Here is a 24,218-nt window from a genome sequence, read left to right on the forward strand (position 1 = left end):
AGAAAAAAAAAAAAAGTATCTTTTTCAAAATTTTAGGTGTAAAATAATATAAATATAGAGCGGACGCGAAAAATAAAATGAAATAGAGTTTAATTGGAATCTTTAGGTTACAGGGATTATTTTCTCTTTCCTTGTTCATCTTTGTTCTCTCTCTCTCTCTCTCTATCTCTATTCTCTTCTTCTTCTCTTTTGGTTATTGGGAGCTAATAAACAGAGAGAAATCGCCATTAAAAAACCCACTTTGTTCTTCAACACCGAAATTAAAGGAAACCTCTTTTCTCTTTTTAGCTTTTTTCTTAATCTCCCTTGTCTCTCTCAGTAGTGATTTTTTTACATACAGCTCCGCTCTCAGGTTTCTTCCCCTTTTGTTTTGTGATTCTGTTTCCGCTCTTTCTGGGTTTACTTGGGATTTTAATCTTCAGATTGACGAAACCCTAGTTTGATTTTGGTTTCAGAAACGACGAGTCTCCATTGATTTGGTTCCCCACCAGCTCTTCTTCTTTTTTCTCCGAGAACCTTATCTCGTTTTTTGACGGAGGGAGGGACGGAATCTGGAGTTGGGATTCAAGGGTTACTCTTATGCGATTCTTCTGGATAACTTGATGCCGCAGGATCACGCTTCGTGGGATCGGAAAGAGCTCTTGAGGCAAAGGAAACACGACAGGCCTGAACAATCTTCTTTTGATTCGCCGCCTTTTAGATGGAGAGATTCGCCTTCTACTCCTTCGTCTCACCATGTTCCCAGAGAGTTTTCTTCTCGTTGGGGATCTGCAGACTTCCGCAGACCTTCTTGTAAGACCTACCCCTACCCTCGCTAATTTAGGGCTTTGAATTCACCGCTTCTGTTTTTGGTAGAGTCTTTTTCTGTGGATTTGTTAGATATATACTTTTCCTTTTCTGTTTTATGACTCTTTGAGTTTTTTTTTTTTTTTTTGGGTTGATTTAGAGGTAAATCCTTGTTTATTAGATTGAGTTCTTACTGTGTCATGATAGTTTAGGGTATTTTGGGATCATTACCACAGCTCTGAAGAATTTTTTACTCTTGAAAGGAACAATTTTTTAATACTCAGGTGGTTTTAGTTTCATAGCGAGAGGACTTTGTTACCTCAATTGTGTTTGTATCTTGTGTTCATGAATCTTAAAACGGGTAAAAGGTCCTAACATCGTCAAGTGTTATTGTTAGTTTTAGTTTTACATGTTATAGATTTAGATGAGATAGGTCTTACTTTTACAGGTTTTTCATACTAGTTTTGAAGCCCTGTGTGGGGCTAACTGCATTTTTTGTCTCCTATAATTGATTTCTTGTTATGATGATCCTGAGATTTGACTGCCTTTTGCAGAATCTTGTACTACTTGTTTTGCCAGCAGTAAAAGTCAAACTTTGTGGAGAGATTCCGTTTTTAGTTTGACAAGTTATATATATATTTTGATGTACATAGGTCTTGCTTTAGTTTGTGATTCTCATCTTCCTTTTTTCTTCAAACTTTGTCTGAAGGTCATGGTAAGCAGGGTGGACGGCACCAGTTTGCGGAGGAGACTAGTCATGGATACACATCTTCTCGGTCCAGTGCCCGGACGTTTGATAATGACTACTATAGGCCATCAGCATCACGTGGAGACTGGAGATATACCAGGAATTGCAGGGATGATAGAATTTCTGTAAGCCAAAAGGAATGGAAATGCAATACATGGGAGATGAGCAACGGGTCTTCCAGAAGTTTTGAGAGGCCATTTGGTATTAGAAATGGTCGGAGGTCAGTTGATGAAAGGCCGTTACATGCTTCAGATACTCATACTACTGTGGTGAACTCTTTGGATCCAGCCAACTCCACTCATCAGCCGGACAATGAGATCTGTACCCCAGTACGCTCACTCAAATTTAAAAATGAGCAGAAATTTTCAGATCAAAGACTATCACTTCCTTCAGATCCTCATTCTGACTGTGTTAGCTTGTTTGAACGGCCTTCTTTGGAGAACAATTATGGCAATAAGGTTTGTTCACCAGCAAAGCAATGCAATGATTTGATGTATGGTCGGAGGTTAGCTAATGACAATTCATTAGATCCTCCAGTCCTCAATGCAGAGCTGGCGGGGACTTGGGAGCAACTTCACCCGAAAGACCCGCAAGATAATAATGGGTTACATGGTATCAGTGATTTAGACGGTGCTACGAAATGTGCAAAGGAGGCTTCTCTGGGAGCAATTGGGAAACTTCCACTGTGGAACAGTTCTGGGAGTTTTGCATCTCAGAGTTCAGGTTTTAGTCATTCAAGTAGCTTAAAAAGCTTGGGGGCTGTTGATTCCAGCGATCGAAAAATTGAGGTTCTTCCTAAAATTGTTACTGTGACTCAATCTTCTTCAGGAGATGCTACTGCCTGTGCCACAACTACTCATCTTTCTGAGGAGATGAGTTCTAGAAAGAAACAACGTCTCGGGTGGGGTGAGGGCCTGGCGAAATATGAGAAAAAAAAAGTTGATGTTAACACAAATGAAGATGGAACGCCATTGTTGGAAAACGGTTCAGAGGAACTGCATTCTTTGAACAAAAATATTGCTGATAAAAGTCCCACAGCAGCCACTCTTCCAGATTATGGTTCCCCTACAACTCCATCCTCTGTAGCTTGCAGTTCATCACCAGGTACAGTACATTTTGTTAATGCTTCTCTCTGCGTGCTATTCTCATTCCTGTTCTATTTGGAGTTATCTGTATTATTTTCCTATTACTTGAGTTCTTCCACTTGTTTTTATATACATTCACTCATCTTCTGCAGGGGACAATTGAATTTACTCATAATTTTATTTATTTGTGTCTGCAGGATTTGCAGATAAATCATCTCCGAAGGCTGCTATAGCTGCTAGTGATGTCAGTAACACGTGCCGCTCACCTAGTCCCATGTCTAGTATTCACCTTGAACGATTTCCAATCAATATAGAGGAGCTTGATAACATCTCGATGGAGCGTTTTGGCTGTTTGCTCAATGAGTTGCTTGGTACTGATGATCCTGGTACAGGGGATTCCAGTTCTGTCCAATTGACATCAATGAACAGATTACTTGCCTGGAAAGGTGAAATTTTGAAAGCTGTGGAGATGACTGAATCGGAAATTGATCTCCTTGAAAACAAACATAGGACGCTAAAGCTTGAAGGTGGAAGACACTGCCGTGTTGTTGGACCCAGTTCATACTTCTGTGACGGAGATGCAAATGTGCCCAAGGAGCAGGCTTCTTGTATTTTGGATCCTAAGGCAGCAGCTTCCTCTGTAGCTGAAACACTGGTGAGAGCTCCTGTTCTTCTGGCCGGTTTAGCCAAGGTTCCTGTTGATGTTTTTGAAGATAATCCTGGAGTAGTTAAATCTCTATCCCAATCTTTTGCCACTGTCGAAAGCAATGAAGATATACTGCCCATACCGTCTATGAAGGCGGCTGCTTCTTCCAAAGAGATTAACACACCTGCTTTTGTCAATCAGGAAACTATTGAGGTTTCTTCTGCTGATGATAGCATGGCCTCCAATGACGACTTGCTCTGTGCGAAGTTATTATCTGCCAATAAGAAATATGCTTGTGAATCATCTGGAGTATTCAATGAGTTGCTTCCAAAAGATTTCAGTTCGTCTGACAACTCAAGATACCCTGGCATATGTCAAACGCAGTTTGATTCTCATGTCAAAGAAAAAATTGCAGATAGGGTAGACCTTTTGAGAGCTAGGGAGAAAATTTTACTCCTTCAGTTTAAAGCGTTTCAGCTCTCATGGAAGAAAGATTTGGATCAGCTAGCTTTAACAAAGTACCAACCAAAGTCTAGCAAAAAAACAGAACTATATCCGAATGCAAAAAATGGAGGGTATCTAAAGCTTCCCCAACCTGTACGCTTGAGGTTCTCTTCTTCAGGTAAAGTTCTCAAATCTCTTTTTCTCTTCTATTTACTCTGGTATATTAAGCTTTTCGTGGTTTGTCTTTGTCTGGGGTAAAATTTGGCTTTTATGTTGTCCTAGGTAAATATTTGTCTTTGTTGTAGGGACTTGAAATCTGTGATTTTTCAAGGGCGTGAGGTGTTGAGAGAAAACATATACAATTCTTGAGAACTATTGTTACTGAGCTGTCACATAGTGGACATAATTCTTTATTTGCAAGCTAAGTTCAGAGTCATTCTATGCTAACGTGTTTGTTGGATGTTGATAACGCTATGTTAATTATATGTTAGATTTTGGGTTTTATTCTAGTATTATATCCACTGTAATATTCATTTTAACGTCTAGCTTGCTTAACTAGGAGGTATAGTCTAAGCAGATGCTTATTTCTTTTTTTTTTCCAGTTAGAAAGTATATCAATACGCAGGAGATGATTGCAGTGTAAAAATTTGGGATAACGATCACAGATGAATTGAAGCCTTTTTTCATCGAATTTTGAAGTTAATAACTGTTTTACTCTACACGTGCAGCTCCAAGAAGGGATAGTGTAGTCCCCACAACAGAGCTCGTAAGTTATATGGAAAAGCTACTTCCGGGTACCCATCTAAAGCCTTATAGAGACATTATGAAAATGCCTGCTATGATTTTGGATGAGAAAGAGAGGGTGATGTCAAGGTTTATTTCTAGCAATGGACTGATTGAAGATCCATGTGACGTTGAGAAGGAAAGAACAATGATTAATCCTTGGACCTCAGAGGAGAAAGAAATTTTTCTGAATTTGCTAGCATTGCATGGGAAGGATTTCAAGAAGATTTCTTCATATCTTACCCAAAAGACAACTGCGGACTGTATTGATTACTACTACAAAAACCACAAGTCTGATTGTTTTGGGAAAATAAAGAAGCAGCGTGCTTATGGTAAGGAAGGGAAGCACACCTACATGTTGGCGCCACGAAAAAAGTGGAAACGTGAGATGGGGGCTGCCTCTCTTGATATTTTAGGGGATGTCTCCATTATAGCAGCAAACGCCGGAAAGGTTGCATCAACCAGGCCGATCTCTTCCAAAAGGATCACCCTTAGAGGTTGCAGCAGTGCTAATTCATTGCAGCACGATGGAAATAACTCTGAAGGGTGCTCCTACAGTTTCGATTTCCCTCGTAAGAGAACTGCTGGTGCAGATGTTTTAGCTGTTGGTTCTTTGTCATCAGAGCAGATTAATTCTTGCTTAAGGACTTCTGTGAGCTCTAGAGAGAGGTGTATGGATCATCTGAAGTTTAATCATGTCGTAAAAAAACCTCGGATATCTCACACTCTACATAATGAGAACAGCAATGAAGAAGATGACTCATGTTCGGAAGAGAGCTGTGGGGAAACGGGTCCTATTCACTGGACAGATGATGAGAGATCTGCTTTTATACAGGGGTTTTCGCTTTTTGGCAAGAATTTTGCTTCAATATCAAGGTACGTCGGGACAAGATCTCCAGATCAGTGTAAGGTTTTCTTCAGCAAAGTTCGGAAATGTCTTGGGCTGGAATCTATACAGTTTGGATCTGGCAATGTAAGCACATCCGTAAGTGTTGATAATGGCAATGAGGGTGGTGGAAGTGACTTGGAAGATCCTTGTCCTATGGAGAGTAACTCTGGCATATGCAATAATGGAGTTTGTGCCAAGATGGGTATGAATTCTCCTACCTCACCTTTTAATATGAATCAGGATGGTGCTAATCATTCAGGCTCTGCAAATGTGAAAGCTGACCTTAGTAGATCAGAACAAGAGAATGAGCAGACATATTTGTGTTTGAAAGATGATAACAATCTCGTGAACAATGCATATATCAATGGCGGTTTCCCGAGTCTAGTTTCAGAATCTTGTAGAGATTTGGTAGACATTAATACTGTTGAGAGCCAGTCTCAGGCTGCCGGAAAAAGCAAGAGCAATGATCTACTGTCAATGGAAATTGATGAAGGTGTCTTAACATCTGTCGTTGTATCTTCTGAGCCCTTGTATTGTGGCCTAAGTGTTCTTTCCAATGTTATTGTGGAAACCCCTACAGAAATCTCAGGAAAGGGCTCAGGAGATCAAGGTGCTGCAATGCCTAAACTTAGTTCAAAGAATCAGGATGGAGTGATGCAAGCTGCAAACAGAACCAGAAATTCTGGCCTTGAACCTGAAAGTGCACCTTCAGGTTTCAGGTACCCTGAGTGTCTGCACCATGTTCCGATTGAGGTGTGTACGGAAAACCCTATAGGCGTCAGTGTTCCACGAGGAAATCCAAATTGCCATACAGAGTCCGAGTCGGGAAATTCTCTTGTTGGACAAGTTGACAAAACACATGACTTGGGTTGGCCGAAGAACAATCTGGAATTGAATAGGAAGCTTCGGGTTTTAGGCCATGTAAACCCTGATGAGCAGAATGGTCAACTAAATGCGACCAATGCAGCATCTTGTCAAATTCCCCAGAGATCTGTTACCCAAGATCTGAGCAGGATAAGTAGATCAAAATCTGATTTGATCGTAAAAACCCAACGTACAGGTGAAGGTTTCTCACTCAACAAGTGTACTAGTTCAGCTCCTAAGCCTCTGGCAGTATCCCATAAAGAGGGCAGATCTGGTCATAGCAGGAGCCATTCGTTTAGTTTGTCTGATACTGAAAGACTCGACAAGAATGGAGATGTGAAGCTGTTTGGTACAGTACTTACTGCTGATGAGAATGGAATAAAACAAAAACACAATTCATGTGGAATTGTCAGGTCATCATCAACCTTGAGCAGGGACCATGATACAAGACATCATTACATTAATCAGCAACACCTTCAGAATGTTCCCATTACAAGCTACGGTTTTTGGGATGGCAATAGAATTCAAACCGGGCTCACATCTTTGCCAGAGTCGGCCAAGTTGCTTGCAAGTTGCCCTGAAGCATTTTCCACGCATCTTAAGCAGCAAATTGGTAACAGCAAAGAGATTCTGCTTGATGTTAATGGTGGAATTTTGAGCTTTGGTAAGCATAACGAAGATAGAGCTGAGTCCTCAAGCGCTAAGGATGAAGGTAACATAGGAGGGGTAAATGGTGTAGCAGAGGCAGCCACGTGAATTAAAAAGCTTCTTAGGGTCATGATTTAGTTTGTTTTGGAGGATTGGCATATTCTTTGTTTGTCAACCTATCTGTATTATATCTCTTTTAACATCTTTTTTTTTTTAAATTTAGAATGTCAGTTAATATAGGCATTTTTTTTTTTTGGTTCAGCTTAAGTTAGGGGCCTGCAGAAAATTCATAGCTGATGTTTGTATCTGTAATGTTGCTGATAATAACAGAGAGAGCTAAGAGCTAAGCTTAGCTCTCTGTATGTTTTTCAAGAAGGATAACACTTGATGAACAAGCATGTCTAATGTTGTACAGTGAAAGAAAGACTAATGCAACTTCACTTGCAGGAGGATAAACCCTTTTCTTCTGTCTCAGAACTTGTTTGGAGGATTGGTGGTAGAGGTGCCACGATTTTGACTACCTGCAAAACGTGAAGGGCATGAACAGTCGGTTGGTTTAGATATAAGGACTTAAAGATCTGGTAAAGAGCTGTCAACTTTTGCAAAGACATTAACAGATTCTACATGAGTTACCTTATGAGTGTTCAACAGGTTTGGTAGCTCTACTTGATGAGCATGCAGATGATATCCACAATCCCCAGGAACAGCCTGATTTGGCCTTCTGTAACCCCTGCAATATATTCAGCCATAGTGCATTTATCATTTCAATACCATTACGACTCATGCCATAACAGATGATAGCATCTAAGTTACAGACCAATCTACACTCCACATGAATCTACCTATTAGATTGCATCGTACTACATTAGTACATTGGTTAGCTCGAATATACTTAAATTTCCGAGGACTGTTCCTCTCAAGGAATACAGAAAACGTATTTGAAACTATAAGTATGATGGAAAAGTGATCCAAGTTTGTACCCATCTTCGGCAAAGGCTGCATCATCATCTACAAGATCTGGATCAAAGCACTTTGGTTGGCCGCCCGCTACATACAGAGGGTCCCCTGCACTTTGGTCAGCATGTAAGCTATCTGTTTCTAAGTTTTATGCTTGCTGACTTGCACTAAGATTCTATAAACATCATCACCTCTTTCATAGACCACTGCCAAAAGAAAACTTGTGCAGCAAAATCTTCCTTCACTATGCCATAAACAATTCATGCCCTAGACTGCAACCATATGTAATGCATATAGCTCATACAATTATAACTAGCTGAATCATCACGTGGGACTTAGGCATTTTTTATCCATCAAAACATGATTGTATTCAATATTTTACTTAAGTATTCATATCACCAGTAAGCAGTTCTGTTGTTCCATGATTGCCTAGTTGATTAAAAATTAAAGCTGCAAAAAACTCTAGAGAAATCTTGTCTTTCAAAGCTACGTATCCAACTTTTCTTATTCCATACTAGAGAATAGCAGCTCAAAACGTGTGACAGACCAGAAGGAAACAGAAGTTTTTACCTAACAAGGGATGTCCCATGTATGCAAGATGAATCCGGATTTGATGTGGTCTTCCAGATTGTATCTCTACCTGTTTTGCATAAAAACAAGATGATTGTGAAGAACTTCGTTTTGGTTTTACTATCTCATTCACTTTCTGCATTAACCTTGTGTGACATATGACATTTGGAAATAAGATGGAACAGAAGAAAACCTTAACCAGCGTGCAATTTTTTTGCTTGTCCCTCTCCAGAACAGCTACTTTGCTGAAAGCAGGTTTGCCTGATAAGAAAACAAACAAAAAACGTTATAATGAGAACAAATAAGATTTAGTGTGAGTTGCTCTAGCCTAATGGTATAAGATAGTAGAACTAACCTTCTGGAGAAGCAACATATAATCCTTTTGCGACCCCAGGATATCGAACCACTCCTAAAGGCTGTTTGATTACTACCTTCAAAATGTAAATAAAGGAGCATTGTCCGTAGACGTTATCTCAGTGCATATTTAGGTATATTCATAGCATTTGAAAATGAATTCTCAGCGCAAATAATGAAATGGCCTTGCCTCGTCTTCTTCAACTATACCATCTGCTAGTGCTCGATATATCTTTGATAGTTTTCTTCCTTTTCCACACTCTTGCTCTAGGTTGCTGTAAGAATGAAGAGTTTAGTTCCTAAGAACATAGTGAAAAAATCCAATAGATGATACCAAAGATCTTTTCAAGAATGAGCTGGGTCAACAGAAATCATGTTTGAACTCACCCGGACCCGACAAGAGATGTTCCCTCAGCAAAATACGCAGCAAGTTTCGTTTTTGCAAGCTTTGTCTTCGCACAGAGAAGTATACCTGGAAAGAAGAGTCCCATCCACTAAAAAAAATAACATAAATTGAAAACAACATATCTTAACAACTTCCCCAGTAGAGAGATATCATTGTAGAGATGCTTTTGCAATGCGAACTGATAAGTCCAGTGAAGAGGGCAACATTTATAAAGCCGTGGAGAATACTAGCATCATAGTTGGTCACATGAAAAGGAAAGAAAAACACGTCTATAGACTAACCTGAAGTTCCTCTACCCAGTCGATGCACAGGGACAGGGTGTGGTGATTCACGCGATCCAGTGTAAGAATCATTTTTACGGAAACACCACTGCAGCTGCGTCAACACAGTCCGTTGCTGGAAAAGTCCTCCGGGCAATACTTGAAGTCCAGAAGGCTTGTTTAAAGCGATCTGCATTATATGAAATCCACCAAATATACACACATCGATTCCAGTTAGCACTGTAAGAGCAAACCAAACAAGAAGCTGCATTGGTCATTTACTTGTATATAGCAGCAAGCAAAGGAAAGAGCTTTAAACATCACAACAAGATTTATGTATGTTTTTGTTCAGAGCAGGAAGTTACCAAATCATCATCTTCATACAAAACTTGTAGCGAGTATGGCGTGTCAGGTTCCTTCCAAGGAAGCCTATGGTAAACTAACTTGGAACCACTCCTGAGAAACAAAAAAAAAATGAGACACCTTTACAAAAGCTAAACACTTTATAAGTGTTCAAATCAGTGTAGGAAAAAGAACCTAAGAAGTGTGTTGGGATCTTTAACAACTTCACCGTCAATTTGTATCTGCAAAACGTCATACACAAGAAATGAAATTACAAATTCTCCAGAATCAAGAGAGAAATTATGTGATAATAAAGAACAAACCTGTCCGTTTTGGATTCGTTGAATCCACCTGGAAAACGAAAGATGATTAAAAGAATGGAACGTGTAAAAACGATATTGTAGAAGAAGAGTAGAGGAAGAGGAAGAGTAAGAACCCTAGCAATGGAGCTGAACTCTTGTATTTCGTGAAGTAGAAATCTGACACCGTCGTTAACTCTGTATACAACAAATTCCACAATTTCAGAAAAGAACCAAATCAATAACAACAAAAAATCAAATTTTTTGAATATTTACCTGAATCAGAAGAAGAGATGACATCCTTGTATGCCAAACCAACGTTGAGCTCCGGCCATGGCAAGCCGATACGTTGCGGCGGCGGCGACGGCGTTGACATCGTTTACCGGTTTGCCTCAATTCTGGTTTTTTACTTTACCCTTTCAAATCGAATCGGGTAAAATATAAAACCAAACAAAAATTAAAGGAGAAATTATTGAACCAAACCGAAATAGACCAATCACATCCGAGCCATACACTTACCCTAATTTTAAGAGTTTTTAACTTTTACCCTTTTAGCTTATGAGTGAAAACTATTATTATTTTCTTCAAAATAAAATATCATTATTGATTGTTTTGATTAAAAAAACAAGAGTTTTACCCATTTGGAAAAAAAATATTACTCCCTCCGTTTCGTTTTAGTTGTCGTTTAAGGTTTTCTCATACAAATTAAGAAAATCATTAAATTTTCTGTTATACCCTTTATAATATATTTTATAAAAAAATTCATTGGCCGAAATATTAAAACAGTAGGGATAAAACTGGAATTTTCACCAAACATTTCCATCGAAAACCTAAAACGACAACTATTATGAAACAAAATTTTAACTCTAAAACGACAAGTAAAACGAAACGGAGGGAGTACTTATTTTTTCAAATGGAAAAATGTGTTTTTCTTATGTAAACAAAAAGTAAGACCATGGTTAAATGTTTGTTTGGTCGGATAGTAGTACTCGAATCCAATTCTTCACATAACCTTTTTTTACTTTGTTGGTGAAAAGTTTCTTAAAGCACAAGTAAAGCCACAACTTTAGGAGTTTTGGGACCTGGACTGGATTTTTAGAAAGTTAAGAATCGAAAGAAAAACAACTGATTACTTACTAAACATTACTAAAAAGGATTAGCTGATATTGTTATTGTGAATACTTAAGGGCATACCATTGAACGAACCTTCCTTTCTTATTATAGCCATGATGATCAGTTACAATTGAAGTAACTAATTAAGCTTATCCTTACTAGATAATCAAATGTTACTAGTTAGATTATCCAAAACAAAACCTGAAAACCCTTTTGACCAAACCTATTCCTGTGTGGCTTTCTTGTACTCAGGCTTCAGCTCATAAGTTCCTTGGTTGCTCCCTTTGTTGTTGTATATGCAAAGATCTCTCAGCAAGTCTTTCAGGAATTGCTGCACCAAATCCACATTTCCATAAGCAACACAAACTCTGGTTTTTCGTATTCGTATTCGTTTTCTTGTTTCTTTTTTGAATTCGCTCAACCAAGCACTAAACAAAAAGTCTGTATTTTCCATCTGCTTACCTCTGGCTGATCAGTTTCCTGAATGAGCAGCCTCAGAGTCCAATTTGACTGTCTTTCAAAGAGATTAAACATGACCTCTTCCATCTCTCTACGGTCCCTTCTTGTTCTCTTCATTTCTGATGTCCTATTTGTCAATTTCTTCTTTTCCTGATACAAATTAATGACTTGTTCACGATCCTTTAAGCAACAGTAATGTGTGTGTTTCAATTGAGAAAGATAAATACAGGAGCCGCGGTTGGGATTATCATTCCTGGCATTGGCCTCATATGCATTCCTCTGGCATTATCAATGACCTGGTCAAGAAACCAGAAACATGATCATGGAAAATGGCACAAGAGATTTGTTTGAAACTCCAAGTCGCCACATAACCATCTTTACAACAACCTGGATCTGTCTGTTTTTGCCCATATACTTGTTTGTTCTTTCACGGCACAATCTCCCATAGCTCTCGATGTTCTCGTTATGAGGCCTCATGTCAAATTTGTTCTTAATCTTCCCTTCTACTGACATCTTTCCTACACAGAACATTGTCAAGCATAATCAGGTTCACCTCTGGATTGTAAATGAACAGACCAATGCTAAATTCTTCACCCAATGATCCAAAAGCTTATAAATGTAACAGCAACAACAAAGATATAAAAATGCCAATTACTAAACACAATCCACATTTCTGACCAACGTAACCAAATATTCATGCCATAGATGAACCAACTGTTGCAATATAATTTCGGAAAACAAAGTGTGGAGAAGTGTTCAACTTACCATCTGAAGATTCACAGAAAACATTCATGGGGATGAAATCTTTAGACATATCTAAGGTGTAACGCCTCGGCATGTTTCCAGATTCAGCTCGAGCTAATTCCATTACGAACTGCAAGGCAAAAGAGTAACCAAGTTTTACACCAAGAAAGTCGCATTTTAAGTGACAAGCAAGAAAGTTCATAGAAAGCAAGCTCAAATGTTGAAAGACAACATCTAGAGACAACAGAAAAGATCTCTAATTTGCAGAAATGTTTCATACACTACCCAATCCTCAAATTACAAGGAATTTGATGTTAGTGACGACCTCTGATCAAAGTGAGGACCACTCGATATCTCCAAACTCAGAAAACCCATTTCCCCAAATCCATGGAATTTCAGCAAGATTCTCAAAGGATGAAAATTTCCCGAATGGTACTAAAAACCCTAATCACGCACTTCCTGAGGAAGATTCAATGTAACGAGAGATACGCATGCAGAGAGGACAAAAATGCAAAGACGAAAGAATCATACTTTGGTCTCTTCGTCCTCGGGAGCCAGAAGATCGACGTTAAGGATGACTTTAGCGTCAGGACGGTACGGATCGTCAGGAAAAGGAAGAGACTGGAGAGAACTCGCGACGAGAGATGGAGCTTTCATTAGCAACATCGATCTATCTGCTAATCCCGTTTCCAATGCTTCATTCTCATTCTTCTTTACCTTAAATTCTACCTTACCATCTTCCATTTCTTTCAGACTCTCTGACACAGAAGACGAGCGAGAGAGAGACGATGGAAACAGAGGAATTCAGAGCGCCTTTATATACTAACCTTAGGCTTCCCAATTAATGCTAAATAGAATCATAAAGACGAAAGCTTTATTTATAGATTGCATTTGTCAATGTTATTAAAATCTAGCCACGAACTAGAACGACTACTACAAAAACGTATATACAAAGGAGATCAATCTCATTGAAGATTTTCATGTTCAGGTCTTCTCTACTCATAAGCAATTGTGGTTTCATACACGTGACCGCTTGGTTTTTCTCTCAGCTAACTTATTAGTCGCATTTCGTTTGTTTGAAACCTCTTTCTTTTGTGTCCCATTCAAAGCTCCAGTCTTTGTCTCTTCCTCTTTCTTCTTCTTCATTGCATTATCCAACGCATCCTTCACAAAGAACTTTAGCCTCCATAGTGTTGGTTCGTCCTGCATACAAGCAAAACTAGCTAAGAAAAAAAAGAAAAGACCAGTCAGTGAAGGTGTGGCGTTAGTAAGAGATTTACCAGTATGTCCATCTCAATACTCACTTCCTCTGCTCTAGGTTGGAAGCTCGGGTCAGCCTGAGCAACTATACCCAACACTTTCTGTAGATCATCCGGTGACAATTTTAATAATGCCAACCCAATATTACGTTTCTCCTCAATTGTGATTTTCCTGATACAATCGTTCACCAGTGTAAGCAGATTATACATTGACCAGAGGACCCAAAAGCATTCAAATTTAAGAGTGATTTAGGCCAACCTGCATCTTTCCACAACTTTACGCATTAGCTTCTCCAGCTCGTCATTAGCATGGCAAATCTGGGCAGAAATATATCAGTTTGATAGTTAAAAGGTTAACAATACAAAAGGGTCTCTGATATTGGAAAAAATTAACCTCGTTGCCCAAATCTCTAGTTGTTTTGATATGAGATGCTTCTTTTGCTAGCAGCGCCTCCGTTGCTGCTTGCTTCTCCTCTTCCTCCCGTATTTTCTCCTGTAATCAATTTTGCTAAGAACTTGGTGCTATTAAGCTCCATCAAGAAAATACTTGGTGCTATTAAGCTCCATCAAGAAAATAGTGTGAAAGATTATAACATTTTTGTTACCTCTTCTTGAACCTTTGGAAGAAAGTGTGCCCATTTCTCCTCAAACTTTTCCAGTAACTTTTTCGCCATAGAGTAAACATCACTTGTTTCTTCATTATAATTCATTGCGTTCTCAAACACTAGCCGCATATCAGCATATACTTGCAGGACATGTTTGTACCCAGTACCATCCTTAGCCTCCATTTGATTCTTTATCGTGCTGAAGTCCATGGGCTTGTCAATAACCTACAATCAGATCAAACATGTTATAAAGAGACCTGCTTACAGAACAAAGACGGCGATCTCATAGCATTAATGGAAACCTGAGGAAAACATACACAAAATCTAAACGTATTCACAGAGCAAAACATAATAGTGTACTTCTAAGAATTCCCCCACGAAATTCTTGTACTTCTAATAGGCAAAAGCTAATTGGTATGATGATCATACTCAAAGGATATAGCGAAAAGAATGGTGAAATTCTGGTAGCTCTAATAGGTAAATGAAGTTTAATCAACTGTAAAGTCCGATTATATGTTCTACCAAAATAAGAATCAAAAGGGAAAGTAAATGTTGGTAGCTCTAATAAGCAAAAGGCATTTACTCAGCTGATATATATATGTTTTACCAAAAGAAGATATCAACAAGGAAAGTCGAAAGCTAGAGATGAAAAACGTTACCTCAAAGTAGTCATGCAAACCAAGACCTTCTACATTGACAGGATGCATAAACGGCCATGCGCACTTATGCTGAGTTATCTGAGAAATCAATTACAATCAAAATTAATGATCCAAGTTCTCCCTGGAGACAACAATCCACAGGTGAAGAGATGATTGTACCTGGCGAAAGATTGTTCCAAATTGACGCATAAGGTCCTGCATTCTTTTAGCAGCAACAGCTTCTCTACGCGCCGCTTCTTGTTGAATCTTCCTAATCCCCACAACATGTCTCCCTTTATCTGTATCTTTACCAATAGAGCCAGAGTTTGAGACACCAATGCTCGAGTAAAACTCCTCTACTTCTTTCAGTTTATGCTCAAGCTGCAAATACAAACATCAACCATCGATTGAATCAACATGTTATATCTCATCTATATATGACTATGACACAACAAAATCAATTCAAAGATTATTGACGGCAAAACCCTAAGGAAAAGAAAATTTGAGATTATGTTTCTAGTAACAGGAATAAAAGCTCTAAAGGAGAACACTTTATTACCGAATCAACCCACTGTAAAACCTCGTCGACACGCTGCTTGATGCACTCGGCGTCGACAGAGAAAACCTGTAAACCCCCGCCGGCGACATGACCTAACTCTGGCACTGAGTCAGCCATTTACAGGTTTTCAGAACCAACCAACAAAAGAAAATTCCCCAGAAAAAAAATCTGCAAAAGTGAAACAGGGAGGATGGGTTTGATGATGATGGACAAAGGAAGAAGACTGAAAGAGCCGTGTGGTGGACTACCTGTCGTTTTTAGGTATGGAAAACGACAAATATTATTCTAAACGCTATCCTGGCTATTGAACTCGTGAGCTCTGGCACCCTTAGCCTAAAGCCTGGTTTAAAATGTAAACTACTTTTGTTTGTGTAAATTTAAATGTTCTTCAATAAATTTCCTTAGATCCGAGTCTGGGATTAGTAAGAATTTGCTTTGACAATGTTTGAGTCCATATTTGGTAATTGTAGTCCATTTTTTTGGAGTCTTAGAGGACATGTTAAAAAAACAAGCTACACAAAACAAGTTCGGAGATAAATGATGGATGCTTAAATATTAGATGACGACATATCCTCCCATAAGCAAGCACTTGGTTACTCCAAATCTAAATCTGTCGCGTAATGGGCTTATTTCAACCCTTCTTGCCATCTTATTTCTCTCCAAATCATAAGTGACAACATATATTTGGTGAGAATTTTGCCGCGAAGAATACCAGAAGAGAAGGAGCAATCGAAAAATAAATGCGCATGTGTTTCATCTCCGTTAGAGCATAGAACACAAGAGGAGGGAATATTCATGCCCCATCCTCTTAGTCTATCTCTTGTGGGCAATCTGGCCAACAAAGACATCCATGCGATAAGAGAAAACCGACGCACGTACTCTTTGAACCAAACCACCTTTGCCCAAGGAACAAGCGGCGAGTGAACCCGAATCTGCTCCCAAGTTTCGTTGGAAGAGAAAGATGGAGTAAAAGAACCAGAGGCGTTACGCCAAAGAAAGATATCGTTACCCCTGCAGGTGAGTGGAACTGTGGTCTCCGTTAATGCTGCCAAAAAAGTCTCTGAATATTATCCGAACGCGCAGCGGGCATAATCCAATTTCCACTTCTTGAAGCTTCTACAACTAAGGTATCCTGCCTTATTCGTAGTAGTCTAGGCCCAGCCGCTCCAAGATAAGTTATAAGCTGGCCAAGATCCGTCCCAGCATCATACCAGAAAGAGGCGAACTGACTATCACCTAACTCACAACGCATAAACTCAACAATGGTGCCTTGCATCCCCATGTGACAATAACCAACGAAATTCATTTGGGAAACAGGCAAAACTAAAGACTTCTTGTTTGACCATATACTTTTCATGACATCCTCCATAATCCATAGATACACACTACCATCAGAGGCAAGCGATTTGGTGGAAAATTCAAAATGAGCTAGTTTCCCTTCGTAGATCATGAGATTCGGGCTAACTTCATCCACGGGTAATTTGATCACAGTGAACTCCTAAGACCTCATGTCAAAACTCATGACCACATAGCTATTCTTACCAAACCAAGTCCCATAATACAAGACACATAGATATCATTTATAAAGCCGTGGAGAATACTAGCATCATAGTTGGTCACATGAAAAGGAAAGAAAAACACGTCTATAGACTAACCTGAAGTTCCTCTACCCAGTCGATGTACAGGGACAGGGTGTGGTGATTCACGCGATCCAGTGTAAGAATCATTTTTACCAAAACACCACTGCAGTTGCGTCAACACAGTCCGTTGCTGGAAAAGTCCTCCTGGCAATACTTGAAGTCCAGAAGGCTTGTTTAAAGCGATCTGCATTATATGAAATCCACCAAATATACGCACATCACTGCAAATTGAAAACAAAATGATAGCACTGAAACTTCAGTTGGAGATTCCAGTTAGCACTGAAAGATACCTTAATTAAGAGCAGAATATTAAATGCACACCAAAAGAAAACCAAACAGGAAGCAAAGGAAACTAATTATAGCCATGAAGATCAGTTACACCAAAGGAAGAAAAACAAAGCTTCCTTTCTTATTATAGTCATGAAGATGAGTTACAATTAAAGTAACTAATTAAGCTTAACCTTGCTAGATAATCAAATATTATTAGTTAGATTATCCAAAACAAAACCTGAAACCACTTTTGACCAAACCTATTCCTGTGTGGCTTTCTTGTACTCAGGCTTCAGCTCATAAGTTCCTTGGTTGCTCCCTTTGTTGTTGTATATGCAAAGATCTCTCAGCAAGTCTTTCAGGAATTGCTGCGCCAAATAAGCAAAACAAACTTTCATTTTTGGTATTTGTTTTTTTATCTCTCTATGGAATCTCTTAATCAAGTACTACACAAAAGTCTGTAATTTCCTTCTGCTTACCTCTGGTTGGTCAGTTTCCTGAATGAGCAGCCTCAGAGTCCAATTTGACTGTCTTTCAAAGAGATTAAACATGACCTCTTCCATCTCTCTACGGTCCCTTCTTGTTCTCTTCATTTCTGATGTCCTATTTGTCAATTTCTTCTTTTCCTGATACAAATTAATGACTTGTTCACGATCCTTTAAGCAACAGTAATGTGTGTGTTTCAATTGGGAAAGATAAATACAGGAGCCGCGGTTGGGATTATCATTTCTGGCATTGGCCTCATATGCATTCCTCTGGCATCATCAATGACCTGGTCAAGAAACCAGAAACATGATCATTGAAAAATGCACAAGAGGTTTGTTTGAAACTCCAAGTTGCCACATTTGATTTTAACCATCTTTACAAAAAAAAGATCTGTCTATTTTTGCCCATATACTTGTTTGTTCTTTCACGGCACAAACTTACATAGCTCTCGATGTTCTCGTTATGAGGCCTCATGTCATATTTGTTCTTAATCTTCCCTTCTACTGACATCTTTCCTACAAACAATATTGTTGAAGAAAATCTACACAACTGTCAAACAAAATCAGGTTCACTTCTGGATTGTATATGTACAGACCAATGCTGAATTCTTCACCCAATCTAGATGATCTAGATCAAAGCACTTTGGTTGGCCGCCCGCTACATAAAGAGGGGTCCCCTGCACTTTGATCAACATGTAAGCTATCTGTTTCCAAGTTTCATGTTTGCTGACTTGCGCTGAGATGCCAAAAGAAAACTTATGTGCAGCAAAACGCATGTCCTAGACTACATAAGCAATCCATGTCCTACACTGCAACGATATCTATATGACTCGTACAATTATAATTATATGAATCATCACATGTGGTCTTCCAGATTGTATCTCTCATTCACTCTCTGCATTATCCTCGTGTGACATGTAACTATGGAAATAAGAAACACAAGAAATAAGATTAACCAGCGTTGTAATTAATTTCCCTGTCCCGCTCCAGAATAGATGCTTTGCTGAAAGCAGGTTTGCATGACAAGAGCAAAAACACTGAATATCAATCAAAACATTCAACAAGTACCTAATTTGTTGTCCATTCTTTGGAGTCTCAGAGGACGTGTTACCATGTCCCACTTCTATTCGAATTTACTTAAAATGGAGAAGAAAAAAAAAACTATCTTGCAATGACAGTGGCCCAAAAGTCATACACGCGAAACAAAATTGAATGAAAGTGAAATTATGGAGGCTTTAAAAGTTAATGACTAGGGCATAGTCATTTAGGTTTCCAAATACATTATGGTCTCGATATCCTCCCAAAAATCCGTCTGCAAGCACTTGGTTACTCCAAATCTGTCGCGTAATGGGCTTATTTCAACCCTTCTTGTCATCTTATTCCTCTCCAAATCATAAGTGACAACATGTATTGGTTGATCACGCATAAAATTTGCATATGTCAACCTAACCTCACTGTTGAGGCTCGTGCCTTGCATCCTCATGTGATAGAAACTAACGAAATACATTTTGGAAATAGGCAAAACTAAAGACTTCTTGTTTGACCATATACATTTCCTGGCATCCTCCATAATCCATAGGTCCACACTACCATCAGACGCAAGAGATTTGGTGGAATAATAAAAAACAGCTAGTTTACCTCCGTAGATCATGAGATTCGGGCTAGCTTCATCAACGGGTAATTTGATCACAGTGAACTCCTCAGAAGCAAAGTCAAAACTCATGACCACAGACACAGACCTATTCTTACCAAACCAAGCTCCATAATACAAGACACCGTTGATGGAGAAACCTTGTGTGTAAGGACAATGAGGAGGAGGAGGGATGGTGCTTTGAGTGTTTCTCCAATAAGCTCCAGCACCAAGTACCAACACTTGATGCTCGGATTTGAGAACTCTCTCTTCCTCGCCCACCTCCCAAACTATGCTAAGCACTTTGTATTCATCATTAACAGAGTCGTGCCCAAAATAGTTCCACGGATTACCATCGTCCTCCCGAAAAATAATGTTGGTAGATGTTATCATAGGCAAGCAACTCCACGTGCTGCTTGGTGGTGAGGTTACAAATTTGCAGTCTTGTCCCAATTCTGAAACAGACCAAGCCTCGAAGAGCGTTCACTATGTAACCTCCGATTCCCTGCATCTTAATATCTTGGTCTAGTAAAGAGACAGACCTGCACGAGTACGGATCCGGCGATGATGAGAGCAACGCAAACTCGGATTGTTTTTCCTCGTTCATAATATACGCAAAAAGACGCCGTGGTGACGGAGTCTTAAGGAAAAGGTTAGTGAAAGATCGGGAGGAGATGATGTTTGACCAGAGCTTTGAGACGCACTTTAACCTCGTCACCAGTTTCCCCGGCAATCTCGCTAGAATATCCATGAATATATCCTCAGGGATCTTCTCAAAGCCACAGGATTTCGAATCGGGCTTCTTCAAGAGGACTATTCTTCTACTTCTTCTTCTGGCTCCTCCTTGTGGTACCTGTAGGACCGCGAAATCCCGATTTGAAAACAGAGAGAAAGAACTTTTAGAAAACGATTTGGAAAGACGATTTAAGAAAAACTATCTTATAGTGCTCATTACAAGGAATCCAAAGACTCCATTATCCGGTCAATCCGGTGACGGCCTTCACCGAAAAAGTCGCTGGAAAGTTGGCCGGAGCCACTTGTGTAAAAATTGAGTTCCAACAGTACCTTCTTCTTCTTGCTCTGCTCCTTCACGGCGGCAAGACGAAAAGACAACCCCATTGTTTTGTTTTGGACAGATCTACTTGTTAACCCTAAAATTGTACTTGTAACTAAGACACAACACAACTCATCTATCCTAAGAGCATGTTTATCAATAAACCCCAATGAGTATCATAAGCCTTTTTTTAGTATTAAATTAATTAGTTGTTTAATCAATGATACTCAATAAGATTTTTGTTAAATTTGTATGTTTAATGGTGAAACAAAATTGGGTATAAAAAAAAAAAATTTTTTTTATAAATTTTCAATCTGAGACTTGTTTCAATCTGAAACTTGTTTAGACTGAAGCAAGCAGCGACAGTTGAAACGTAACCGGAGCAACCCCAAGACTCTGTCTCCGGTTCGGATTCCGATTCGATTCGAAACAGAACGGGAACAGAAACGATATGGCGTGGGAAATTCTTGAATTTGATTTTACAGTAGCAATTACCATATGATACATCCGCAACAGAAGGTCCCGATGAGGAAGACGACGAAGACGATGACAGTGATCTCGGGAAGTGAGCTGCGGCTGAATGATGTCCTCGTCTTCATCGCCTGAGAGAGAGAAAGGAGGAGAAGAGAGAAGACGAGATGATTAGTTAATTTCCCTTCAATTTTTTTTCCCCCACTCAGCAAGTGACACGTAGTGAGATGAGTCGGTTCAGAAGACTCACTTTAGTGAGACGAATCAACCCATTCTCAGTCCAATATCAATTTTTTAAATATTAAAAATGGGCTGATACCCACATTAGTTCACCAATAAACATGCTCTAAGTTCCTAACTCCTAAGAGCATGTATATGGGTGATACTCATATAGTATCATTAGGAATTTTTTAGTATTATTTATAATATTTGTTTATTATTTGAGATTTTTTATGATACTCCTACTAAATATGTTTGCATTGGTGATACCGGTTTAAGTTGCAAAATCAAAAATTAATATATTAAAACATAAGATTACAAAAGATAATATTACAATAAAAAAAACGTAGAATATCTTAAGTAAAATAAAATATAAAATTCAAAAAAAGTTACAGAATTTACAAATTTACATAAAATTCAAATAAAACCTGGCTCAAGAAAAGAAACAGAAGTTACAGAATTTTCAACATAGAAACAATGGAATTTTTGCGAGTGAGATAAGGATGCCTTACTTCAATCGGTGATATCGTTCTCAAGCTGCAGCAAATTTTCCTCCATGAATGAAACTAGTTTTTCAACATCGAAAGTCACCATTATTCTGTGATCTGCAAAAGAAACAAAAACCAAAAATCAACATTGTTGCTCCATCATGAAACATAGAGATAGATCATGACAGAAGATCATGGCAGGGGAATAAACAGAAAAAAAAAGATAAGGGTGCTTATAGGCATATGGAAGTTGTAACATGAAAGAAAAACTAAACAACAGAATTTCAGAAAACAAGTTCCATAATTCAAACCAAAACACCCTTGCCTGCCAAAGCAAGTGGCAGTAACTACAATAGATGTCTTAACCAAATCAGAATCACTAGAGGAAATGTGTTTGTACAGCTATATCACACACTAAACTATGCACCAACTAGGTCAAAGTTCATAATTGATTCCAGCTTTGAGAAAAGTAGAGTGTATAGTAATAAATTAGCAATCTTTCAAAAAGATTTGGTGCATAAATGGAAATTAATCAGTGCACAGAAATACAATTTCATGCTAATGCAAGCCAAGCTTAATACAACATTCTGAAACATTTTTAGAAATTTTACCTTTTAGTCAGTCTTGATACAATAAAGGTGTTAAGAATACTAAATATGGAGTTCATGGACTCAACAAAGAAACACATCCTTATTTGAATCCTGAACTCTACAGGTTTTAGATCAAATATTTAAACATAATTCATACATAACCTTATAAAGAAAACGCTTAAAATAGCCATTTCTAAGTTTAAGTCAATGGAAAATATACATGTCCTACATCATCTCCTTCAAAAAATTGAAGAAAATCCATTAAAAATTAATCAAAGGTTCAAGAATCGAGCTTGTCCTGTTATAGAATAATAATTCCAAGCTTTGTGACAGCTCATTCAATTAGTTTCTGTCTACATTTTTTTCCCATGTGAAATCCAGGAAAAAAACACAACGAAGCACAAACCCTAGATCTGAACCACAAATCACATGAAGCTAGATTTGCGTGAGCCTCGACGGAATCATAAATCGAGAGAAACGCAATTTATACCTTTAAACCTTGGATCGAGATCAAGATCCCCTCGTTCTGCAAATCCGAGGAATGGAGGTAACCAACCGACATCTCTTCTTCGCCGACGGAAGCTCCACGGCGACATATGACGACGGGACTAGGAGACCTGAAGCATCGAGAAAGAATAAATGATTTTTTTTTTCTCTTCTGTCCGCAAAAGAAATACCGCGACCAATCACGCCCTACCACGTCACATGATACCCAGTATCATGAGTTTCACTGGAGTGATACGGATCAGACCCATAAAACATGTTTGATCTATTTAAAAATAATAAATGGGCTTCTGATACTCTTAAAAGTTCTGCTATGTAAATGGTCTAAGAAAGATCTCAAAAGAATACTTCCTTCTTTTTGATACACAAAACAAAACAAAAATTTGTTAAAAGGCTTTCTTCTCTTTTTTTTTTTTTTTTTTTTATGGTGTGGAAACTGGAAAGTGGAAAGGCTTAAGAAAGCAAAACGACAAAATAATAATCGGGCAAATAAAAATGGGGCATTCCGAGAATTGAACTCAGGACCTCTCGCACCCTAAGCGAGAATCATACCACTAGACCAAATGCCCTTTTGTTTCATTGTTTCGTTGACATAATATTTGGCACATAATCTTAAGTTGGTTTAAGAATGTTCTCAGAACCAATCAACAAAAGAAAAGTCCACACAAATTTCCAAAAGAACTCTTAAGAATTGAAAAATAAATGGCTATGGTGGTGGACCTGAGAGCTGAAGAGCCATGGCAGAGCTGGTGGACTACATGTCGTTTATTTGGATGAAACCGACAAATCCTCTCCAAAGAGTACTTTGAGAATTGAACTCGAGCCTCTCTCATTCTGAAAATTAATACAAACGCAAACATAGTTTTGTTTATCAAAAAAAAAATCTTGGATATGTTATACATTAATTCTGAAAATTAAACTAGAAAAAGTTGTATATTAAATTCAGTTCATGGATATTAATTGATTCTCTGTAGCCTAACTGGGTTTCGATATGTTTCTGAATTCTGGTTAGTCCTCCAATCAAACAAATCAATTCGATGAAAGTTTAGAAACATCAAAACAAATGTCTCACACATCCATCCTAAAAAACACATTTCTCATATGTCAATTTAATTAGTTTATGTACTTGATTATGTAAACAAACACGCTTGAACAAAAGGATAAGGTAGTTTTATAGTCCAACCACCGACAAAACGTGCATTCCACTTCTTCTTCTTCAATTGCCATGCCGCATCATATCTCAAACTTGACTAATACAAACCAAAGAAGAAGAAGAATATAACAGTGAAAAAAAAACTCTTATACATTAGTCTGGAAATATAAAAGTTCATGTTCACTGTATTACCAAATTTGATTGACCTTTAAATAAACCTACCAATCACTCAAAACAAATACCAGTTCGTTACACA

The 24,218-nt window shown here is 38.4% G+C and overlaps 6 protein-coding genes, 1 non-coding gene and 1 pseudogene across 12 annotated transcripts; 1 reads left to right on the forward strand and 7 right to left on the reverse strand.

The window, feature by feature from the left end:
* The first annotated feature begins 120 nt into the window (after nucleotides 1-120).
* On the forward strand, nucleotides 121-7,268 carry LOC9313919. Of its 2 annotated transcripts, XM_021023997.1 has the most exons (5): nucleotides 121-352; nucleotides 456-792; nucleotides 1,496-2,638; nucleotides 2,817-3,887; nucleotides 4,438-7,268. In XM_021023997.1, the coding sequence occupies exons 2-5, from the start codon at nucleotides 603-605 to the stop codon at nucleotides 6,999-7,001; spliced, it is 4,968 nt and encodes a 1,655-aa protein (XP_020879656.1). In that variant the 5' UTR covers nucleotides 121-352; nucleotides 456-602; the 3' UTR covers nucleotides 7,002-7,268. The 2 variants fall into 2 exon arrangements, with proteins under 2 accessions (XP_020879656.1, XP_002876132.1); XM_002876086.2 differs by having other exon boundaries at nucleotides 121-792.
* LOC9312201 (RNA pseudouridine synthase 5) lies at nucleotides 7,162-10,501 on the reverse strand. 3 transcript variants are annotated; one of them, XM_021023999.1, is made up of 14 exons: nucleotides 10,358-10,499; nucleotides 10,219-10,279; nucleotides 10,106-10,133; nucleotides 9,978-10,024; nucleotides 9,806-9,896; nucleotides 9,462-9,630; nucleotides 9,162-9,246; nucleotides 8,965-9,049; nucleotides 8,776-8,851; nucleotides 8,614-8,681; nucleotides 8,421-8,490; nucleotides 7,874-7,958; nucleotides 7,527-7,623; nucleotides 7,162-7,414 (listed from the first exon to the last, which is right to left on the reverse strand). In XM_021023999.1, exons 1-14 carry the CDS (start codon nucleotides 10,455-10,457, stop codon nucleotides 7,331-7,333), a joined length of 1,146 nt encoding a protein of 381 aa, XP_020879658.1. In that variant the 5' UTR covers nucleotides 10,458-10,499; the 3' UTR covers nucleotides 7,162-7,330. The 3 variants fall into 3 exon arrangements, 1 of the variants encoding a protein (XP_020879658.1); XR_002331587.1 differs by lacking the exon at nucleotides 7,162-7,414 and having other exon boundaries at nucleotides 8,425-8,490; nucleotides 10,358-10,501; XR_002331588.1 differs by lacking the exons at nucleotides 7,162-7,414; nucleotides 7,527-7,623 and adding an exon at nucleotides 8,042-8,122 and having other exon boundaries at nucleotides 7,873-7,958; nucleotides 10,358-10,501.
* Nucleotides 10,502-11,272: 771 nt separating this feature from the next.
* On the reverse strand, nucleotides 11,273-13,233 carry LOC9313920 (general transcription factor IIF subunit 2). Its single transcript, XM_002877806.2, has 6 exons — nucleotides 12,929-13,233; nucleotides 12,419-12,527; nucleotides 12,041-12,171; nucleotides 11,881-11,949; nucleotides 11,657-11,803; nucleotides 11,273-11,525 (listed from the first exon to the last, which is right to left on the reverse strand). Exons 1-6 carry the CDS (start codon nucleotides 13,139-13,141, stop codon nucleotides 11,418-11,420), a joined length of 777 nt encoding a protein of 258 aa, XP_002877852.1. The 5' UTR covers nucleotides 13,142-13,233; the 3' UTR covers nucleotides 11,273-11,417.
* Nucleotides 13,234-13,251: 18 nt separating this feature from the next.
* Nucleotides 13,252-15,795, reverse strand: LOC9313921 (transcription factor GTE6). Of its 2 annotated transcripts, XM_021024000.1 has the most exons (9): nucleotides 15,707-15,795; nucleotides 15,459-15,626; nucleotides 15,080-15,280; nucleotides 14,921-14,998; nucleotides 14,262-14,486; nucleotides 14,051-14,149; nucleotides 13,916-13,974; nucleotides 13,678-13,828; nucleotides 13,255-13,600 (listed from the first exon to the last, which is right to left on the reverse strand). In XM_021024000.1, the coding sequence occupies exons 2-9, from the start codon at nucleotides 15,573-15,575 to the stop codon at nucleotides 13,415-13,417; spliced, it is 1,116 nt and encodes a 371-aa protein (XP_020879659.1). In that variant the 5' UTR covers nucleotides 15,576-15,626; nucleotides 15,707-15,795; the 3' UTR covers nucleotides 13,255-13,414. The 2 variants fall into 2 exon arrangements, with proteins under 2 accessions (XP_002877853.1, XP_020879659.1); XM_002877807.2 differs by lacking the exon at nucleotides 15,707-15,795 and having other exon boundaries at nucleotides 13,252-13,600; nucleotides 15,459-15,702.
* Nucleotides 15,796-15,842: 47 nt separating this feature from the next.
* On the reverse strand, nucleotides 15,843-17,094 carry LOC110227996 (annotated as a pseudogene).
* Nucleotides 17,095-17,303: 209 nt separating this feature from the next.
* LOC9313922 (general transcription factor IIF subunit 2) lies at nucleotides 17,304-18,863 on the reverse strand. Its single transcript, XM_002877808.2, has 4 exons — nucleotides 18,296-18,863; nucleotides 18,072-18,140; nucleotides 17,848-17,994; nucleotides 17,304-17,736 (listed from the first exon to the last, which is right to left on the reverse strand). Exons 1-4 carry the CDS (start codon nucleotides 18,362-18,364, stop codon nucleotides 17,629-17,631), a joined length of 393 nt encoding a protein of 130 aa, XP_002877854.1. The 5' UTR covers nucleotides 18,365-18,863; the 3' UTR covers nucleotides 17,304-17,628.
* A 138-nt stretch (nucleotides 18,864-19,001) lies between these two features.
* Nucleotides 19,002-20,677, reverse strand: LOC9313923 (putative F-box protein At3g52320). 2 transcript variants are annotated; one of them, XM_021024002.1, is made up of 2 exons: nucleotides 20,439-20,677; nucleotides 19,002-20,336 (listed from the first exon to the last, which is right to left on the reverse strand). In XM_021024002.1, the coding sequence occupies exon 2, from the start codon at nucleotides 19,874-19,876 to the stop codon at nucleotides 19,118-19,120; it is 759 nt and encodes a 252-aa protein (XP_020879661.1). In that variant the 5' UTR covers nucleotides 19,877-20,336; nucleotides 20,439-20,677; the 3' UTR covers nucleotides 19,002-19,117. The 2 variants fall into 2 exon arrangements, with proteins under 2 accessions (XP_020879661.1, XP_020879662.1); XM_021024003.1 differs by having other exon boundaries at nucleotides 19,005-20,336; nucleotides 20,549-20,677.
* Nucleotides 20,678-23,306: 2,629 nt separating this feature from the next.
* Nucleotides 23,307-23,378, reverse strand: TRNAP-AGG. Its single transcript has one exon. It is a non-coding gene; the product is annotated as a tRNA-Pro (tRNA).
* Between the last annotated feature and the right edge of the window lie 840 nt (nucleotides 23,379-24,218).

This window comes from Arabidopsis lyrata, assembly GCF_000004255.2.
Source record: "Arabidopsis lyrata subsp. lyrata unplaced genomic scaffold ARALYscaffold_5, whole genome shotgun sequence".
Lineage (NCBI taxonomy): Eukaryota > Viridiplantae > Streptophyta > Magnoliopsida > Brassicales > Brassicaceae > Arabidopsis > Arabidopsis lyrata.